This window comes from Mercenaria mercenaria, chromosome 5 (assembly GCF_021730395.1).
Source record: "Mercenaria mercenaria strain notata chromosome 5, MADL_Memer_1, whole genome shotgun sequence".
Lineage (NCBI taxonomy): Eukaryota > Metazoa > Mollusca > Bivalvia > Venerida > Veneridae > Mercenaria > Mercenaria mercenaria.
In genome coordinates, this window is record NC_069365.1 from 58,737,943 (window position 1) to 58,758,371 (window position 20,429).

Sequence of the window (20,429 nt, forward strand, 5' to 3'; positions counted from 1 at the left end):
AAATACTTTTTGAGCTAGGCGTGTCACAAGGTGAAAATGTGCATTTTTGACTGTTTCAGGGGCCATAACTCTAGAAATAGGGCGCGGACCCAGATTAAAAATAGGAGATGCGCAAGTTCATATCATGATTAAGACTAATGCAAGGTTTCATGTCTCTATATCAGGTACTTTTTGAGCTAGGCGTGTCACAAGGTGAAAATGTGCATTTTTTACTATTTCAGGGGCCATAACTCTAGAAATAGGGGGCGGAACCAGACGAAAAATAGGAGGTGTGCAAGTTCATATCATTATAAAGACTCATGCAAGATTGTATCAATTTATATCAAATACTTTTTGAGCTAGGCGTGTCACAAGGTGAAAATGTGCATGTTTTACTATTTCAGGGGCAGTAACTCTAAAATTAGAGGGCGCAGCCAGACGAAAAATAGAAGGTGCGCAAGTCCATATCATGATAAAGACTCTTGCAAGGTTTCATCAAAAATTTATATCAAATACTTTTTGAGCTAGGCACGTCACGAACTTCGGACGGACGCACGGACGGATGGACGGATGCACGCACGGATAAGAGCAAATCTTTATGCCCCCACCACACATCGGGGGCACAATTAAGATAGTAATAGACAATCTGAGGTCATTTCGTAACAACTGCACACTTTTTGTAGTGTTGCTTCGAATATTTATTTACCCCACCCACTTTTACCCAGTTTGAGAGTGTACCACTCTTCCAATATTAATCAGAGTACACTGATATACTGTCATTTTTATGTTTATTTAGTTTGCAATATCTGCTGAAAATAACACCTTAATATCTCAACTAATGAAAAATGTTTTAGCTTTTGGGTGAAGTTCGTCCATTGAAAATCAGTAAATTTGATTAGACCACTTTGTGGCTCTGTGCTGAAAAAAGTATTCAGTACAATTTAAAATGCAACATGATGTAGAGATGATACCTAAAAAATTCAAATTCATCTTTATAGGTTTTTTTCAGAGTGAAATGATAGCTAAGTGCACCAGTTTTCTAAATATATTTATGGTTTTTTCCTCTTCTCTATGTCAAAAATAGAAATATTTGATATCTAAAAAAGACCTTCTCAAAATATCTGAAGCAAAATGGACAACTCTTGTATTGACCGTTTTTCAAGGATTTTAGGACTTCCCCAATTATAGTCTATATCAAAAGCTCCCACAGCTATATAAATTCAGTAGAGTATATGGTAAGTTTACTCTACTTTTAACATTTTGAAAGAGCCTATACTGAACTTCCTTTTGTCTTTTAATAAAGTCAAATTCCAAGACTAGCCAAGAGTCTAAAACGCTTGAAAAAATTCTGAGTGAAAGAGAATAACATGCTCTTTATTATAAGCTTACCAAAACCATACCAAAAATGTACCTTAAAGAAGTTATTAAAGATTTTATATTGTAAACAAACCCCTACACCATTTTACCATCAATATTTTCCACTCATGAATGCACTCAATACAGGTGATAATTGTCGATATATTTGTAAATGAGAGGCCCCAACAAAAACCTTTTTTCAAGTTGTGTAAACAGTTTAAGTTTTAAATTAATGTTGATATCTGAAATTATCCGATTACTTTGTATTCAACAATAAATAAAACACCTTTTAGTTTGTTTAGGGTAGTTGACCTGTAACCTGTCAGCTACCTTAACATGTAGAAATTACAACCACTACCTTAAAACATTGTAATTATATTTGACGACAATGATTTTTTGTGTTACCAATTTAATTTTTTTTGTTATTTCTCATTGTTGGATATATACATTTTACATTTTGATATATAAATGTTGTGTAAACCAATGTTTCACATTTGAGAACAATAAATAAACAACTTTAAATTTGGCTAAAAGATCAAAATTTAATAACGTTTCTTAATGTCGTTAATTTTCTTCAAAGGAATGTATGCATTATTCTATATAATCTTCATGCATTACTAAACTTTCTTTTTTAGGGCCTCACTACAACTTACAAAATAACTGTCAGTGTAAGTCATGAGAAAAGCATGCATATTGTATATTGAATACAGAGGGATTTAAACAAATGTAGGTCATGTTTTGTCTGCCTGATAAGTTGTTTGGAAAAGGACCTATCTGATTTTTCTTTCACTTTTGATCAATGTTTAAAATTGGCTTCAGTTTATTGATCAATTCAGAGTTGCCCCCCTTTGATTTATTTGGATAGGTACCATCTCTACAACATGTTGTGTGAATGTCCATTGCATAGTTATTTTATCATAAAAGTTTCAGGTAAAAAGTTAGAACCATTTTTAAAAAAATAACAGAAATTGTGTTCCTGGCTGGTCACATGTCAGATTACCCCACCCACTTTAAATGTGAATATCTATAAAAGTAAGTCAAAACTGGTAACAGTAACACTTGTTAATGAAACTTAATACATGTAGGTATATTACCATTAAGTATAAATAAAATCAAAAAACATTTTGCGCAGACACCTAACTGGGACCCCCCCTTTTAAGATGAAGTAATAAGGAGTTTCATAATTTTGTTCAGTGAAATTTACTTCTGTTCACAAGCATGAATATACCAATATTATTCTCCCACAAGTATGACTTGTAACAGGTTTTATAATATTTGATATTTACATTGATTTTTCTAGGCAGAAAAAGATCTGTTACATTGTTATGTATTAATTGGATAGTGCTGTAAATTAACAGTACTAGAGGGATCAAACTTTTCCTCAAAAAATAATTTTCCGCATGATATGCAATGGTGTATGAAATGCTTGCGTAGTTTTTACCTTGACTATACGAAGTATATAGAGAGCTATCTTACTCGATCCAGCGTTGGAGTCCTTCAGGCGTCCACACCTTGGTTAAAGTTTTGATGCACTTTCTCTTTATCTCTGTAATTACTTGATGAATTTAAACTTGAAGTAGTTATTCCTCATCTTCACCTACATCATATGGCACAAGGATAATAACTCTTGCATCAATATTTCATGAATTATCCCCCCGTTTTACTTAGAATTTCAGATTAATGTTTTGATGCACTTTCAGTCTATCTTAGTTATTACTAAATAGATTTGATTCAAACTTAAGACAGTTGTTCCACATCATCATCAGTTCATATGACACAAGATCCTTAACTCTTGCACCAAATTTTCATGAATTATGCCCCCTTTTTACATAAAATTTTAAGTTAATTTGGTGCCTTTTCATGATATCTTTGCTATTTCTTTATGAATTTGATTCAAACTTAAAATAGTTCTTCCATATCATCCTTCTCCTCATATGACACAAGGTCAATAACTCTGGTGCAAATATTTCATGAGATTTTACTTGAGATTTCAGTTTAATGTTGATGCTTTTTCACCATATCTCTGTTGTTACTAAATGTATTTGATTCAAACTTAAAATGGTTGTTCCACATCATCACTTAATACATCATACTTCATAAGGTGTATAGTTCTGGCACCAATATGTTATGAGTTATGCCCCCTTTTTACTTAGAATTTCAGGTTCAAGTTGTGATAAAACAGTTGTAAATGTACAATAACTTATGATTATTTCCTTTTCTTAACAAAGTATGTTTACATTTTAACAGTTTACAGGCTGTAATTAGAACCAAAGAAAATGTAATTTATTAGTCCCCTACTGGTTGAAAACCAGTTTCGGGGACTATAGGAATGTACTTTTCCGTCATTCCGTCTGTCCTTCCGTCCGCAATTTCGTGTCCGGTCCATAACTCTGTCATCCATGAAGGGATTTTAATATTACTTGGCACAAATGTTCCCCATGATGAGACGATGTGTCATGCCCAAAACCCAGACCCCTAGCTCAAAGGTCAAGGTCACAATTGGAGGTCAAAGGTCAACAGGGCTTTTTTCCTGTCCGGTCCACAACTCTCCCATCCTTGAAGGGATTTTAGTATTACTTGGCACAAAAGTTCCCCATGATGAGTTGATGTGTCATGCGCAAATCCCGGACCCCTAGCTCAAAGGTCAAGGTCATAATTGGAGGTCAAATGTCAACAGGGCTTTTTTCCTGTCCGGTCCATAACTCTCCCATCCATGAAGAGATTTTAATATTACTTGGCACAAATGTTCCCCATGAGGAGACGATTTGTCATGCGCAAAACCTGGACCCCTAGCTTTAAAGGTCAAGGTCACAATTGGAGATCAAAGGTCAACAAGGCTTTTTTCCTGTCTGGTCCACAACTCTCCCATCTATGAAGGGATTTTAATATTACTTTGCACAAATGTACCTCATAATAAGACAATGTATCATGCACAACTTTCAGACCCCTAGCTCAAAGGTCAAGGTCACACTTAGCAGTCAAATGTTAACATAGCATGAACAGGGTCTGTTTCGTGTCCGGTCCATAACTCTGACATTCATTGAGGGATTTTAATATCACTTAGCACAAGTGTTCCCCATGATGAGACAACATGTCATGTGCAAATCCCAGACCCTAGCTCAAAGGTCAAGGTCACAATTGGGGGTCAAAGGTCAACAGAGTTTTTTTCCTGTCCCGTCCATAACTCTGCCATCCATGAAGGGATTTTAACATTACTTGGCACAAATGTTCCCCATGATGAGACAACATGTCATGCGCAAAGCCCAGGCCCTTAGCTCAGAGGTCAAGGTCACAATTGGAGGTCAAAGGTCAATAAGGTTTTTTCCCTGTCCGATCCAGAACTCTGTCATCCATCAAGGGATTACAATATTACTTGGCATAAATGTTTCCCATGATGAGACAACATGTCATGCACAACACCCAGTACCCTAGCTTAAAGGTCAAGGTCACACTTTGAGATCAAAGGTCAAGAGGATTTTTTTCCTGTCTGGTCTATAACTTTGCCATGCAAAGCAGGATTTAGATATCAGTTGGCACAAATATTCCCCTGGATGAGACAACATGTCCTGCACAAGAACCAGGTCCCTAGGTCTAAGGTCAAGGTCATATTTAGAGGTCAAAGGTCAAATTCAAGAATGACTTTGTACGGAACATTTCTTCTTCATGCATGGAGGGATTTTGATGTAACTTGGACCATATGTTCACCACCATGAGGCACCCTTGTTTTTAGAATTACGTCCCTTTGTTGTTACTATAAATAGATTTTATTGTAACTTTTTTATTACTGGCGGTAGAAAATCGAGACCACTTTTCTGTGGTACAGCATGCATGTTACATCCAGTTTTTAGGTGTATTTTGACCTATCTCTACCTGGTAAAGAGTTTCTTGTGGACTTATATTATATAGATTTTTTTTTTTTTTTTTAAAGATTAATTTCCCTTTGTTGTTACTATAAATAACTTACATGATAACATTTTTATAATCAGCCAAAAAAATTCAATATGAAAACAACTGTAGGTTTTTATATATATAAATTTTAATCCAAGTGTTTTGTTATAACATATTGTATATATAGTACAATATTCTTTATACATCATTGACAGATATCAGTTCATTATGTTATACTGCAGTAGAGAAAATTAGGTGCCTTCCAGTAGGGGACTTTGTATTGCATGGCAATACTTCATTCACTTGTTTCCTTTTGATTTAAGGTAGTGCACCCATACTGGCACTTGGGGATTTCCATGTGATTATGTATTCTCATTACACAATTTGGCGTTCTTCAGACGTATGTAATTATAACTCAGTGCACTCATGGCTGTTCTTAAAAAATAGAGAATTCCAAAGTCACATACAGTGAATATAATATAATTTGCCTATTGTTATTTTTGTTCCTCGTCTTTAATTTGTTTAGTCTATACTGCCTATCCTGTTGTCTGTAAAATTATTATCTATTTACCTTGACTTTTAACATTTGCCACTCTGTATATTGTTACAATGTCTTGCTTAAGATTTTAAACCAATCTGATTGGTTAAATGTTTGTAAGCTTTTGCTGTTTGAGTGTCAGAATTTATATTCTCAGATTTATTCAACATTTTCCTGTGTACAGTTCATTTTCTTAAACATCATGTTTGTAAACATTAAAGATTGCATTTTGTAACCTTAACTCAGGGCTCCATATTTTAGCGTGTCTTGTATAAGAAAAATGTGAGCTCAAGCTAAAACAAAACATAATAAAAAAGTAGAAAGGTCATTTTGTAAGTAGAGAAATTTTGGGTTGAAAGCGTATAAACACGAATCGAACTATAGTTGTCACAGAAAAAACAAACATGTTGATTTGACACAAGTTAACCAAGAAGCACTTAAGCAGGGTGCCTTTGTAGCTCTATAGAAATTCCATTTCTGTGTACATACGTATTTTGTAGCATGCACAAATGGAAATAATTTATAAAATTAACAAATTTTGTATTACCAAGATTACAAATGCAGATGTTGAAAATGTTACTAATGACATACTTTATTAGTTTACTTTCATTGCATGTTCAGTTTGAAAAAATGAGTTTATGTTCATTGTGTGGTTAGTTTGCAATACAAAGATAAATCTATTCCAGGGTAAAAGATAACTCTGATCCTTTATTCCAGGGTAAAAAATAATTCATTCTGATCCTTTAGTGTGATATATAACTCTGATCCTTTACTCCAGGGAAAAATATAATCCTGATCCTTTGTTCTAGTAAAACATAACTCTGATCCTTTATTCCAGGGTAAAAGATCATTCTGATCCATTATACCAGGGTTAAAGATAACTCTGATCTGTTATTCTAGGGTAAAAGATAACTCTGATAACTCTGATCCTTTATTCTAGGGTAATATATAAAAGTGATACATTATTCTGGGATAAAAGAAATTCTGATCCTTTATTCCAGGGTAAAAGATAACCTTTACTCTTTGATGAAAAATAATTCTGATCCTTTTTTATCTAGGTTAAAGATAACTCTGATCATTCATTCTAGGGTAAAAGATAACTCTTATCCTTTATTCTAGGGTAAAACATAACTCTTATCCTTTATTCTAGGGTAAAAGATAACTCTGATCATTCATTCTAGGGTAAAAGATAACTCTTATCCTTTATTCTAGGGTAAAAGATAACTCTGATCATTCATTCTAGGGTAAAAGATAACTCTTATCCTTTATTCTAGGGTAAAAGATAACTCTGATCGTTCATTCTAGATAATTTATTCTGATCCTTAAGTGTAAAATATAACTCTGATTCTTTACTCCAGGGAAAAATATAATCCCGATCCTTTGTTCTAGTAAAAGATAACTCTGATCAATTATTCCAAGGTAAAAGGTAATCTTTATTTTATGATAAAAGATAGCTCTGATCCTTTCGTCTATGTAAAAAAATATTTCTGATCCTTCATTCTAGGGTCAAAGATACCTCTGATCTGTTATTATTTCAGAGTAAAAGATAACTCTAATCCTTTATTCCAAGGTAAAAGGTAATCCTTATTTTATGATAAAAGATAACTCTTATCCTTTCGTCTATGTAAAAAGATAACTCAGATCATTCATTTTAGGGTCAAAGGTACCTCTGACCTGTTACTATTTCAGAGTAAAAGATAGCTTTGATTCTTTATTCTAGGGTAAAAGATAACTCTGCCAACTACGGAAACTTTCCGGAATTACCCCTAAGTTCTGATGAAGACAAAAATGGCGGATCAGAACCACCTGCACCATGGACCAGCAGCAAGAATGATCTTTCTACAGTGGAAGAGGAAGCTGAGCCTAATCCGATGTCACCAAAAAGGTTAGTTTTGTAGTAAAAACGTAAAAAAACAACTCATTCTTAAGGATTATTTCATAATTATGTAAAGTTTTTATGAAAATTTGTAACACTGTACACTGTCTGAAATAACAACAACAGATATACATTTCAAATATTACTTACAGTTTTTAGAAAAGTAATAAAGAATGAAGACTATTGAATATACAGTCAAATCTGTTCTAAACAGCCATCCACGAGAGTTACACAATATGGCTGCATAATGCAGGTTGCTGCTTAAGACAAGTTGAAATTGAAATGAAATATTAATTTGGAAGTTAGATGACACGCTGCTCAAGGCAAGTTGCTACTTATTACAGGTGGCTGTTAAAGCAGGTGTGACTGTAAATCAGTAAGTAGGGCTGGATAAGGTATAAGTACAGTGCATGATAACACACCAGCAATAACTACATTTTGGACAAAGCAGATCATTTAATGATATCCAAATGAAAATTTATTTCTGGCATCATTTTCAGAATGTTGTTAAGTCAACTAAATAAAAAGAGGACAAATTGGAGAAACTTTGCTGATATGACCAATGTTTGTGAAAATTAAGAATATGTTTTATATAAATGTTTAGAAATTTTAGGGTTTTTTTTTATTCATTTCTGTACTACAAAGGCAAATGTCATCACTCAAAATGCTTATGTTATGTAAACCTGACTCCATATCACCAGAAAAAAAAGAAAGAAAAACCAAAAAACCAGAACAAGTTTTATAGCTGGTGCTATAATGGAAAGTTGGGTAATTATTATTAAATCTGACACAGTATCGGAGATATTTTTATGTAACTCTTATTTTTCTGTTTTATCACTAAAGTGCTTCATGTCTGCTTCAAGAATTTGACTATTGAACAAGTAAACTGTCCGAAAAGATATAATAAATTATCATAAATGTGAATCTTTTCTATAAATTTTATTTTTTAATTTTCTGTTTTTTTAACTATTGGCCTTTACTAAGGAACATACAGTTTTGACAAAAAGTATGATTTACTTGGCAACCAATCAGTAAACATGTCAAAAGCCCACCAGTAAACATGTCAAATAAAAATACTCTTGAAATGACATTGTCGCAACAGCAACAACACAGTAACATTTTATAAGAATTACAATTAAAGTTGTATTTACAGCATATTTGAATTTAAAAAAAGTCTAGCATCACTTGATCGTCAACATCTTGAGAACTGTAAGAGCTATAGCTTTGAAACTTTGTACACTTATTATTATCATTAATAAATAAGTAGGTCAAGAAGGATAACTCTTACTTGCAGTTTGTTAGAATTGTGGCCCATTTTAGTCATAATAGAAAATCAGAGTTTACTAGTGACTTGTTTTTGTTTAGGTCCACTTTTCTTGAATACTGTAAGAGCTATAGCTTTAAATTTTATACATTTCTTTATCATCAGTTGCTGGGTAAGAAGGCCAAGAACCATAACTGTCTTTTTGCATGTTGCTAAATACCAACATTTACTTACGAGCATTGGCACCCACATGCAGTGCTGTTTATTACTGTATAGGATTTTAGATAATGAAAAACTCTAAATATTTAACTTACAGTAGTACTAAGCACAAGGAATGGTACGAGGTTGATACGGACACTGAACTCCAATCACCAAGGTACCACAAACACTGCTAGTTGTACAACAGGGCTTGCACTAGAGTTGTATCCCAGTTTGCTAGTTACATGTATATGTATGACATTGCTAACTTAAATACGCAGTATGTTTCTTATTACATAATGACAGTTGCACGTATTTGACCGATTTAGATTTGATTTTTTTTAATCAGCTAGCACCACTTGTTTGCTCATTAAGGTTTTACTTGTGTCCATATCCAACACAGTCCCTCTTGTCCATATCCAACACAGTCCCTCTTGTCCATATCCAACACAGTCCCTCCTGTACACTCATGTAGTAAGTCTCAAAGATAAAATTGTTGTTGTCAAATTTAAAATGCTGAAGTGCACTTGTACAAAGTTTTGTAAAGAAATGAAAAGGACCGGCTGTTACATTTTACAGGCTTGGAAGAAAATGTGTTTATGTGTAAAAAGGTAAAGGTCTTGTTTATTATAGTGTCACCCCTATTTAAAGGGCCAGCCAATTTGGCTTATGAGACACCTTTATTGTGCGTACCAATTGCCTCCCAACTGCTACCACTATGCCAGGTGCCAGGCAGATAGAAGTCGGTATCCATTCATTTAACTAGCTCGCGGCTCACGAACCGGCCTTTTCAGAATGAAGCCAATGACAAACATCCCTGACGAACACTCCCCATGGGGCTCGAACTTTCAACCTCCCGATCCCGTGGCGGACACCTTAACCACTGGGCCACGGTGACCGGTTTACAAAAAATGAACTCATTTGATACATAATTCTCAGTGCTGAAACCTATATCTAATATTTCCATATTGAATACATTTAAGGTTTTGTCCAGCTTTTAGAAAGTCTAAATTTTTACCTGCTCAGTAATTTGTCGTTTGCAATGGCATAAAGGTCTTTGTTCTTTCACCATTATGTAAACTTGTTGTATGTCCGTTTTAAAATAAGTAATAGATATGATCTTTTCTCTTTACTTCTTTTATTGATTTTTCGTAAAACAGCATCTTTCCAGCTGTAATGGTGGAAAAAGGTCCCAGATGCTGTTAAAGCCCACCACGGCTGAGTTGATAACGTTGCTGGCTTCAGATCACTTGCTTTTGACCACTTAGAAACCTAAGCTTGCGCTTTATGGAATTTTTCAAAGTTGGTGGGTCTACCCAGGTTCTAAATGCCTGCAACAATACCCGGAGTGGTACCTGGGGTCTTGCTCCACCATTAAAAGCTGGAAAAGTTGCCATATGATCTAAATTGTGTTGTTGAGTCTAACACAACAGAAACTAAACAAAGCAGATGCACTTATGGGAATGATATCAAGTACGGGTTGCCAGCCTGGTTATAAGTACTGCAGACCTTTTGCAAGCCATCTGAAGGACTTTTGTTGATTCCCTTTTTTATATTCCATTGAATCATTACAGTTTAAAGTAGTTATAAACATGCACGCGGAAGCTTGCTTATTGCTTAGACCATCTAGATTGATATGATAAAAGATATATATTATACAGAATATAGCTTTGCCAGTCTCTTTGCTGGAAGATATATCTCTTAGTTATACAAGCAGCTATTGCAGATAGTCCCGACCAAATGCTGAGTAATAATTTTTGGTAAACTTGAAATCTTACAATCATTGAATGACAGAAAGGAAAAAGAGTGAACTTAATGAATTAACACTGTACTTTTTATTTGATAAACATTAAGTATTAAGTTGTACATAGATATGTCTTAATAGCAGAACTTTCGGAAACACATATGCTACGCAAAATTTTATAAAGCCTCTTTACTTGTATTCATTATGATATTCCAATGTTTTTGTGTGTTTATTCAAGAACTAAATGCTATATTTTGTGTGTTTAGATGAGTATAAACTACATTTACCAGTAATTTAGGACTTCTTGCAAATCTTGCAAGAACAGCTTGCACTGTGTCAGACTGTGTTGTTGTTGTTGTTTTGACAAGCTACTGATTGGTTGTTACCATCTGCAGCATAACAATTACATGGCATAAACCTTTTATTGGTTTGGTTATGTTTAAACTTCAGCTTGACTCAGAGCCACGGGGTTGCCAGTTTACGAGCGATTAACCCGGAGGGCAGTATGTTAAATCAGACAGCATCGCAGGATAAGCTGAGTCCTATTGTGGAAAAAAGCAGTAAGGACGCTACCAAGTCACCCGGGAAAGAAAGCCAGTACAGCCCGAATTACCTACCCAGCTCACCCCCTCCTCCGACACCCAAGTATCACGTGGATTCTGATAATTTGGTGTCGGATGATACTGACAGTAGTAAGTATTTTACTTGAAACTATTCAGATATTTAATCAAATTTTCTATTTATAGATATTTCAAAGTTTGCTGCAGGTATTAACTTTGACCTATATAATATATTTTATGTAACTCAGCTATACATTATTTTATATTCATTGGAAACCTTTAACTTCTGTTTCACTTCCCATATTTTATTCTACTTACTACATGATATAATGAGAATTTAACTTTTACATGTACTTTGTATAAATTTTGTGGCTTATTATATTATCCATAGCTTAGTTTTCTAATCAAGTGATATTCTTATATTTTTGTTTGTACTTGTTGCTATTGGTAGAAGTGATTGTATATCATAAATGCCCTTTACTGTATACAGCATCTGAAATTCCAAAAATATTGCTTTTTTTTAGCCCCCCCCCCCCCCCCCCCCCCGAAGGCAGGCATATTAGTTTTCAACTGTCATTCCGTTCGTCACAATGTTAACTTTTTGCATGAAGGCAACGTTAACTTTTTGCATGAAGGCACTTTACTCATGAACCGCTGCACCCAGGACATCCAAACTTCACATGCTAATAGTACTTATTGAGTACATGACCCAATTGACTTTGGGGTCACCAGGTCAAAGGTCAATGTCACCAGGTCAAAGGTCAAGGTGCTGCGGGGGGCATTTGTCACCATTAGTGACAGCTCTTGTTTTCGAGAAAAAATCCTTAGACATATTTTTGACTAAATGCCAAACTTCTATAAGGCTATTTGACCATAAGCATTTTGCTTTCCTTTAACACTTGACTGCATTGAAGCTTTTGTCATTGGTCAATGTCATATTATCCTTGAAGCTTAAAGGGGCTTCTCATCTGTAACAATAAATGGACAGCAGTTACAACTGTTGATATCAAGCTGTATTAATTAGTTTCTTGAAATCCATGGAATCTGATTCTAGGGCATTCTACAGATGATTTCTTTAACAAGTTTGCCATTTATAAATTTTTATAATTACTCTTATTTTGTAAGATAAGATAAGAAATTGTGTATTATAGTGACATGTGCATTCATAATATAGTTATAACAACAGATATAAATACAAAAAAGCACCTGCTCAAATGAGCCTATATGTCACCTTAATTATTAACAATGTATTATATATATACTAAGTAAAAGACAATAAAAATACTTTGCTGGAAAACAGCAACAATAATTGTTTTCAGTATATTTTGTCAGATTGGATTCTTTTTAAACCATTTGGATAAATTCTTCATTCAAACCTTTTTAGGACAAAAAAAATAAAATAAAATAACAGCACAAGTAAAGGTACTTAAGATTTAGCTTCATATGCAAATTTGATTGACATTATTCCAGTTAGCTGCAAGATTTCAAATGTTGGATATTAATGCTTATAATAATCTAATGGCAAAACAATTTTCTATGACAGCTGAGCCTGTAAGCAAATTTTTGTCTGTGGGCATATAGGTTTGTGCATAGCACATTATCTTTTTCATTAACTCAGTTCAGTTCAAAAGTTTATTGCATAAAGTAATATGTAAATACAGTGCCTATATCATTAGTTATCAATCAAATATAAAGAGATTAGCAGACGGACAATGCTAAGATTAGTAATTAACCCTTAAAATACCCACCTAAATTTCTATAATGAACTTTTCCATCTTTCAATTTGGACAGTACCATTGCACACCAAAAGGAAACTGTTGGAATGGCGAACAGTGCAGATCATGATCAGACTGCATGGATGTGCAGGTTGATCATGATCTACACTGGTCGCAAAGGCAGAATCAGTTGTGTCCAGCATGATATAAGGGTTAAGGAAAGTCAAATCCTGTTTTTTTTGCCTTCTTTTACTTTTGCAGATATACACTGAATTAAGTAGACTGGTTTTCTGTAAATAGTTTTATTTTACCCCAGAGTATAATGGGAAAAAATCCAACTAATGCACTTTCTTTTCGATAGTTTTTTTGCACTTATTTGACCACTAATATTACGAGTTAGGACAGTTTCAAAAATATTTCTATTTCTTTACATGTAAACATATGTCTGTTTTGCTTCCATCCATGAATATTTAGGTAGATATGGCACAATGTGCATGCATTTGTGTCTGTTTCTTTGAAAACTTACAGAATTTTATAGTGAGCAGAAAATATCTGCTCTTGCAGCTGATTTAGGGAAAAGGGCATAAATTGAAAACTGTGATATCTTGTTCTTTAAGATTACTAAGTTATGCATGTTGCTCATTTTACTGCAGAAATACATGAGAATATCCTTTTCTTTGACAATGCCATTATGTGTCTTTATAACATGAGTGCAGTGAAACATGAGAAATTAACTTATATTTCACAGTGGATTGACTTGTATTTCACAGTAGATAAACTTATATTTCACAGCCGATTCAGACAGTCAGAGTGATATAGAGAGTAAGTCAACAGTCAGTAGCGTTAACCCCTCGTGTACATGCCTATACTGCTGAATGCTTCAGCCTTTAGAACTACACAATGATCATTTCAATTAGAATTATAAAATTAACGTTTATTATCTTCACATAACTATTATTTATGATCATTGCTACAGTAACCATTATAGATGAAGCACGATAATTTTATTTTATCCCGTTATGTTATATTCCAAAACAGTGATTGCACGTGTATTGTACAACCATTTTATCATTGTTTTGTAAGTGCTGTATATACATATGAAGGCAAGATCACTTTCACTGGTATGACCTTTTTCATTATTATGATTTTGACAGATGTATGTTCACTTCTTTTAATTGTTTAAACCTGAATCTAAACATAATTAACATTCTTTTCAACCCATCTCTTCACTGGTCTGGGTGCAAAACATTGCTTTGTATGTAGAGTTCTACCATGAGAGGAAGCCATCGCGCTGGCTTACAGAATTTTAGTGGTTCTATCCACTTGCCTGCGAAGTACCTGGGGTCTCTGTTCTTGAAAGTTGTTTTGTTGAAAATGTGAAAGCATCTTTGTGAATTTCATCATCATTTTCATTACTTTGAAATCATGCAAAATTGATCAAATTTGTATGAAGATGTTTGGAAACATAGAAAGCAACTTTGCAAAATAGCATATTTGGTTAATTCTAGGAACATATATCATGTATATTGTTTTACAAGCTGATTATTACAACCAGCTTTGTACTGTAGAATGCTGTGCTCTTAGATCCTTATTTGTTGTTAAAGTTAGTTTAGTCAACATGATTTTAGTATTTTGGGATACATTAGGTTGGCATTTAATAATAGCGTATTAGGTATACCCCCTTCGAAGAAGATGGGGAGTATTGATCTGCCCAAGTCAGGCGACATTTTCAAATGGAGACAACTTTTTCTCGATGGATACTTAAAATATTTGGAAAAAGTTGTCTCCCTTTGAAAATGAATGCCATTTGTAAAGAAATAAAGATAAACAATTGCTGAAAACTGTGTTCCACCTTGTTATGTGAAATTTCACCACTCGCACGCTATTGCAAATGCATCAAAACGAACATGTGTAATAGTTCTTTGAAAATGGTGAGTTTTTAAAGGCGTTTGACTGTCCGGAAGTGGGGCCCCTTTAGGCAGTCCTTTTCCGGAATTTAATGTTTATATCAGTATACTGACACTTGTTTCATAAAGTAATATACATGTTTTACATGCTGTTCAATTTTCATGTTTAACAACTCTTTCTTTCTATGATTTGGTGTTGGTTGATTTTTGTTTCTCAAAACGTAAGGCTAAGCCTTAATTAGGCAAATGAGACTTTTGAAATGATATATCTGAAGAATTATGTTGTAAAATATTTCTATAGAAGAAACAGGTGCACTGAATGTTACTGGAGAAGATGACAGCTGTTTTTAAGCATCAGAAAGGTTTAATGACATTTGCTCATTGGAATCAATGATTTGAGGGTGAATGTACCTGTGGTTCTTAGTTGTTATTTCATGATTTCATAGTGTATTTATGATAACAAGTTAATATATGATTACAATTGTATATATATAATTATATCTTAAAAACTCTTGATGTGAGTATTTTGAATAGTTTCCAGATAAAATTTATAAGATACAGGCAGTTGTAATAATGTTTCCTATATATTTACTAATAGAAATTCTTGAACTCTTTAAACTTCAAAAATCTACTTTTAAATGGTTGGTTGTCTTAATATTGAAAGATGATATTTGTCGCTTCTCTAGAAAGGTAGAGGAAACTTAGAAACACAAAGTGATTGTGTAATGTCCAATCCTTTTCAGATGCAGTAAAAATTGGTCTTGACACTCCCACAAATCCCTACTCTGTTGTCAGTATGTATTATACCTGCACTGTTGGAGTAGAATTTTGCATTATGTTAATTTCCTTTTGGCTTGGAACTAACTATGCCAGCTTAGAATTTTGCTTTCAAGTACATTTTCCTTTTTAAGTCCCCTCATGTCAAAGATCTGGGAGGTAGATTTCTATATAGTGTTTGAATTGTCCGTCTGTCCATCACACATTCTTGTGTATTCATCTCCTCCTGCAGTTTATAAAACTTGGTTACACATAATCAACATGAAGGGACATGGCATATATTTGGATCTTTCATGTACAGTAATGTTTTTAGCTCACCTGAGCCAAAGGCTCATGGTGAGCTTTTGTGACCGCTCTTTGTGCGTCGTCAGTCCGTCAGCATTTTCTAAAAAAATCTTCTTCTTGAAAACCACTGGACAGAATTACATCAAACTTCACAGGAATGATCCTTGGGTGGTCCCCTTTCAAAATTGTTCAAAGAATTGAATTCCATGCAGAACTCTGGTTGCCATGGCGACCAAAAGGAAAAACTTTAAAAATCTTCTTGTCAAAAACTTTAAGGCATAGAGCCTTGATATTTGGCATGTGACATCATCTAATGGTCCCATATGAAGAGTGTTCAAATTATGCCCCTGGGGTGAAAAGAGGCCCCGCCCCGGTGGTCCCAATGTTTACATAGACTTATATAGGAAAAAACTTAAAAAATCTTCTTGTCTAAAACCACAAGACCTAGGCCTTTGATATTAGGTATGTAACATTGCCTTGAGGTCCTCTACCAAAATTGTTCAGATTATAGCCCTGGGGTGAAAAGAGGCCCTGCCCTGGGGTTCTCAAGTTTTACATAGGCTTATATAGGAAAAAACTTTAAAAATCTTCTTGCCTGAAACTGCAAGGCCTAGGCTTTTCATATTTGGTATGTAGCATTGCTTTGTGGTCCTCTACCAAAATTGTTCAAATTATGCCCCTGGGGTGAAAAGAGGCCCTGCCCTGTGGGTCCCAAATTTAACATAGACTTATATACTAGGGGAAAAAATCTTCTTATCTGAAAGTTCCAGGCCTAGGCCTTTGATATTTGGCATGTAGCATTGCCTAGTGGATGTCTAACAAGATTGTTCAAATTATTCTCCTGGGGTGGAAAGAGGCCCAGCCCTGGGGGTCACTTGCTATATGAGTTATATGGGAATAAATACTTAAGAAACATTATAGATCATATTTCCTAGACTACTTAATTATAATTACCTGATGACTGCAAGTGATTAGGGGTCACCTGACTGTGACCTACTGACCTACTTTCTTGGTTTTTTTTTTAAGATACAGCCTTGAAATTTGGATGGCATGTACAGCTTTGCACACCTATCTTAAAACTGACTTTCATTGACCATAAATATGACCGTAAATATGACCTACTGACCTACTTTGTTATATTTTAGCATCAGATTGCCATTTTAAACATGTGGCTCATATTACTCAGGTGAGCGATTCAGGGTCATCATGACCCTCTTGTTTGGAGTTGTGGTCCTTTTATGAACTTTGAAATATTGCCATTACATCTAAACATTATGCACTCAACTCCTCCTATAGTTGCCAAATAATGAAATGAGACTTGGTTGCGTTCTTTGCTTCCAAAGGATCCTTTTACAGATTTAATTGGTATACATCCTCAACATGAAATAGACATGTGCATGTTGTCTGGACTTTCAATTGTCTAATTTTTTGGGGAGCTATTGTCCTTTCTGGACTTTGAAACAGTATATTACATTAGAAGATTGTGTACTCAACTCCTCCTGAGGATTCCATCCAGTTAAAATGAAAGGGATTTTGAAATAACTTGGCATAAATGTTCACCATAATGAGACGACGTGCCATGCGCAAGACCCAGACCCCTAGCTCCAAGGTCAAGGTCACACTTAGAGGTCAAAGGTTAACATGGTCTGTTTCATGTCCGGTCCATTACTCTGTCATCCATGAAGGGATTTTAAAACAATGTGGCAAGACCTTGGCATAAATGTTCACCATAATGAGATGACGTGCCATGCACAAGACCCAGACCCCCAGCTCAAAGGTCAAGGTCAAACTTAGAGGTCAAAGGTTAATAGGGTTTGTTTCGTGTCCGGTCCATAACTCTACCATTCATCAAGGGATTTTGAAATTACTTGGCATAAATGTTCCTCATAATGAGACGACGTGTCAAAATGTGCAAGACCCAGACCCCTAGCTCCAAGGTCAATTTCACACTTAGTGGTCAAAGGTTAACAGGGTCAGTTTCTTGTCCGGTCCATAACTCTGCCAATGATGAAGGGATTTTGAAATTACTTGTCATAAATGTTCCCTATAGTGAGATGAGGTGAGACCCCTAGCTCCAAGGTCAAGGTCACACTTAGAAGTCAAAGGTGTTTCTTGTCTGGTCCATAACTCTGCCATTTATCGAGGGATTTGAAAATAATTTGACACAAATGTTAACCATATTGAGAAGGTGTATCCTCTTAGATCAAGGTCAAGGTCACAAAATGATATGTGTTTTTTTTTTACGCATACAACTGTGACATTCTTGGGCCTACTTCGGGGGCATTTGTCACCAATAGTGACAGCTCTTGTTTCTCAAGTCATGGCCCTGTGACGGACTTCAGTCATTATTCTGTCAAGCATTTCCAGGTGGCATGTGTCATACAAAGTTGATGTTTTTGTTCTTTTGGTGACACACAGAACAAAATTAAGTAATTATATTCAATCATTAAGTGTTAAAAATTAGTTATGTCTGTTTGAAAAAAAAAAGAATCGCAAACAAATCTTCGTATTTATGACTCCAACATCCCTGCCCCCAAACCCTGGTCACAGTGGGCCCTGAAAAATTGTTCTGATCATTGTCTATCTGTCATCTGGTAAACCATTTGGTTTCCAATCAGTAACTAGAGAATGTTTGGTCTCTCAGTCATCAGACTTGATGCTATGATTTACCTCTATTGTTTTTGAGGTAATTTGGTCAAAGGTCAAGGTCACAACATGAAAAACTGTATACCCACTTGCCTCTGAAAGGCCATACTGACAAACATAATTATGTATTTTGCAAGTAGCTTTGTTAAGATTCGGATCTAACTGATAATTTATAGAAGACTACAGAATAACTTTGAGAGTGCTAAAGAATGTGACTGAATAAATTTATTTTCTTAATACTCGAAATAACCACTAAAGGACAAGCTGAATAGAAATGTCTTGAGGTTACCATGGAGATTTTTTAGTTTTACAGTTTTAGCTGCTGTTATGTCCCTTTGAACTTTATACATACTGCAGTAACTGTTAGTTTTGTGTTTAGTGCTTTTTTTTTTGTAACATAATTTGCATGTTGCAGTTTGTTTATGTTGTGCATATGTCATTGTTTGTTATATTATGTTTTTTACTTTCAAGTAAAGGCTATGGAAATAGTTTGACAAAATGGTGTTCAGTGTCTTCCAGGTGTAAGCATTGTTACTTTTCGCATGAATGTAGACTTAGTTTCTTAGCTATGCCACTTACTCAAGTGTCTGTGTCGAGAGTGCCAAGTGTTGAGATTTGGTTGAGTTTTGTATGTAAGGTGGTATCTCAGTATCCACTAATGGGAATGGATTAAAATTCACTGTGTTGATATGGCATGCAGTGTGCAAGTTACATAAATGTTTTGCATTTTTGTCGAGCCCGCTTGTGGTGAGCTTGACTTAGTCGTCACTTTTGGCAGGTTGGTATATGTGCGTGCATCCGTGCATGCGTCCGATTTTATGGACCAATCTTGTTTATATTTGGCTTGAATGTTTACCTCAATGAGAAGGAGTGTCATGCCCAAATCCCATGTTCCTATCTCAAAAGTCAAGGTCACAGTTGGAGGTCAAAGGTCAAATTGAAGTTTGTCCGGAGCATTTATCCTTATACATTGTGGGATTTTGATGTAACTTGACATGAATGTTCACCATTATGAGACGGAGTGTCATGCGCAAGAACCAGGTCCCTAGGTCTAAGGTCAAGGTCACACTTAGACATTTTGCCGGTGGGCATACTTGTTACAAAGTTGTGTCCCTTTTAGATAGTATTTTTTGTTGTAATGTGTCCCCTCATTCAGCATCATAAGAGGGAAAAATTCTTTGACTCAAAATTGCTGCCTCTTTTGTACTTGACTATGTCTTTCTTTTCATTATTTTAACTTTATTCAGTAAAATGAGTTTTGAATAGTCAAGCTTTTCTGTGCTCTGACAGCCAGTTCTTTTGAAAAACAAAATTACTCGACCATTTCATGTCTTGCAGTTAAATGAAATTTTATAGATAAAATCATGAAGGAATTGCTGCCTTATGTACCAAATATGTTTATTTTTCTCTTCTGGTAAAATGCACTTTATTTTTGTCACATGTAGTCCACAAAAGGCACCTCATACTAAAAATCACCGGTATTGAATTATGTACATAGAGTCAATATTAAGGTGAACTGCTTTCCTCAAAGAAGGTCTTGTTTCTGTTAATTATTTAAGTTTCTCTGTTGTTGTTGTTGTTTTTTCTAGTCAGAAAAAAGATATGAAAAAAAAATCGATTTGCTTATTTTATTTAATTATTTTAAACATTTGATACGATTTTTATTTTGTTAACTTGACAGCTGACTTTAAAATTG

General features: G+C 34.6%; 1 protein-coding gene across 7 annotated transcripts in view; it reads left to right on the top strand.

Annotated features, from left to right (window-relative positions):
• LOC123557343 (anoctamin-4-like) overlaps positions 1 to 20,429 on the top strand; it is a 77,290-nt gene that overhangs the window by 48,680 nt on the left and 8,181 nt on the right. For 5 of the 7 annotated variants that reach the window (XR_008371019.1, XM_045348759.2, XM_045348758.2 and 2 more), the window contains 4 exons: positions 7,482 to 7,646; positions 9,218 to 9,277; positions 11,294 to 11,535; positions 15,769 to 15,819. Coding sequence is in view for 6 of the 7 variants with exons in the window: in XM_045348759.2 (XP_045204694.2) it covers positions 7,482 to 7,646; positions 9,218 to 9,277; positions 11,294 to 11,535; positions 15,769 to 15,819 (518 nt within the window). In the remaining variant the exon portion in view is untranslated. The remainder of the gene's footprint in view (positions 1 to 7,481; positions 7,647 to 9,217; positions 9,278 to 11,293; positions 11,536 to 15,768; positions 15,820 to 20,429) is intronic. The other 2 variants (XM_045348762.2, XM_045348763.2) reach the window with 2 other exon arrangements.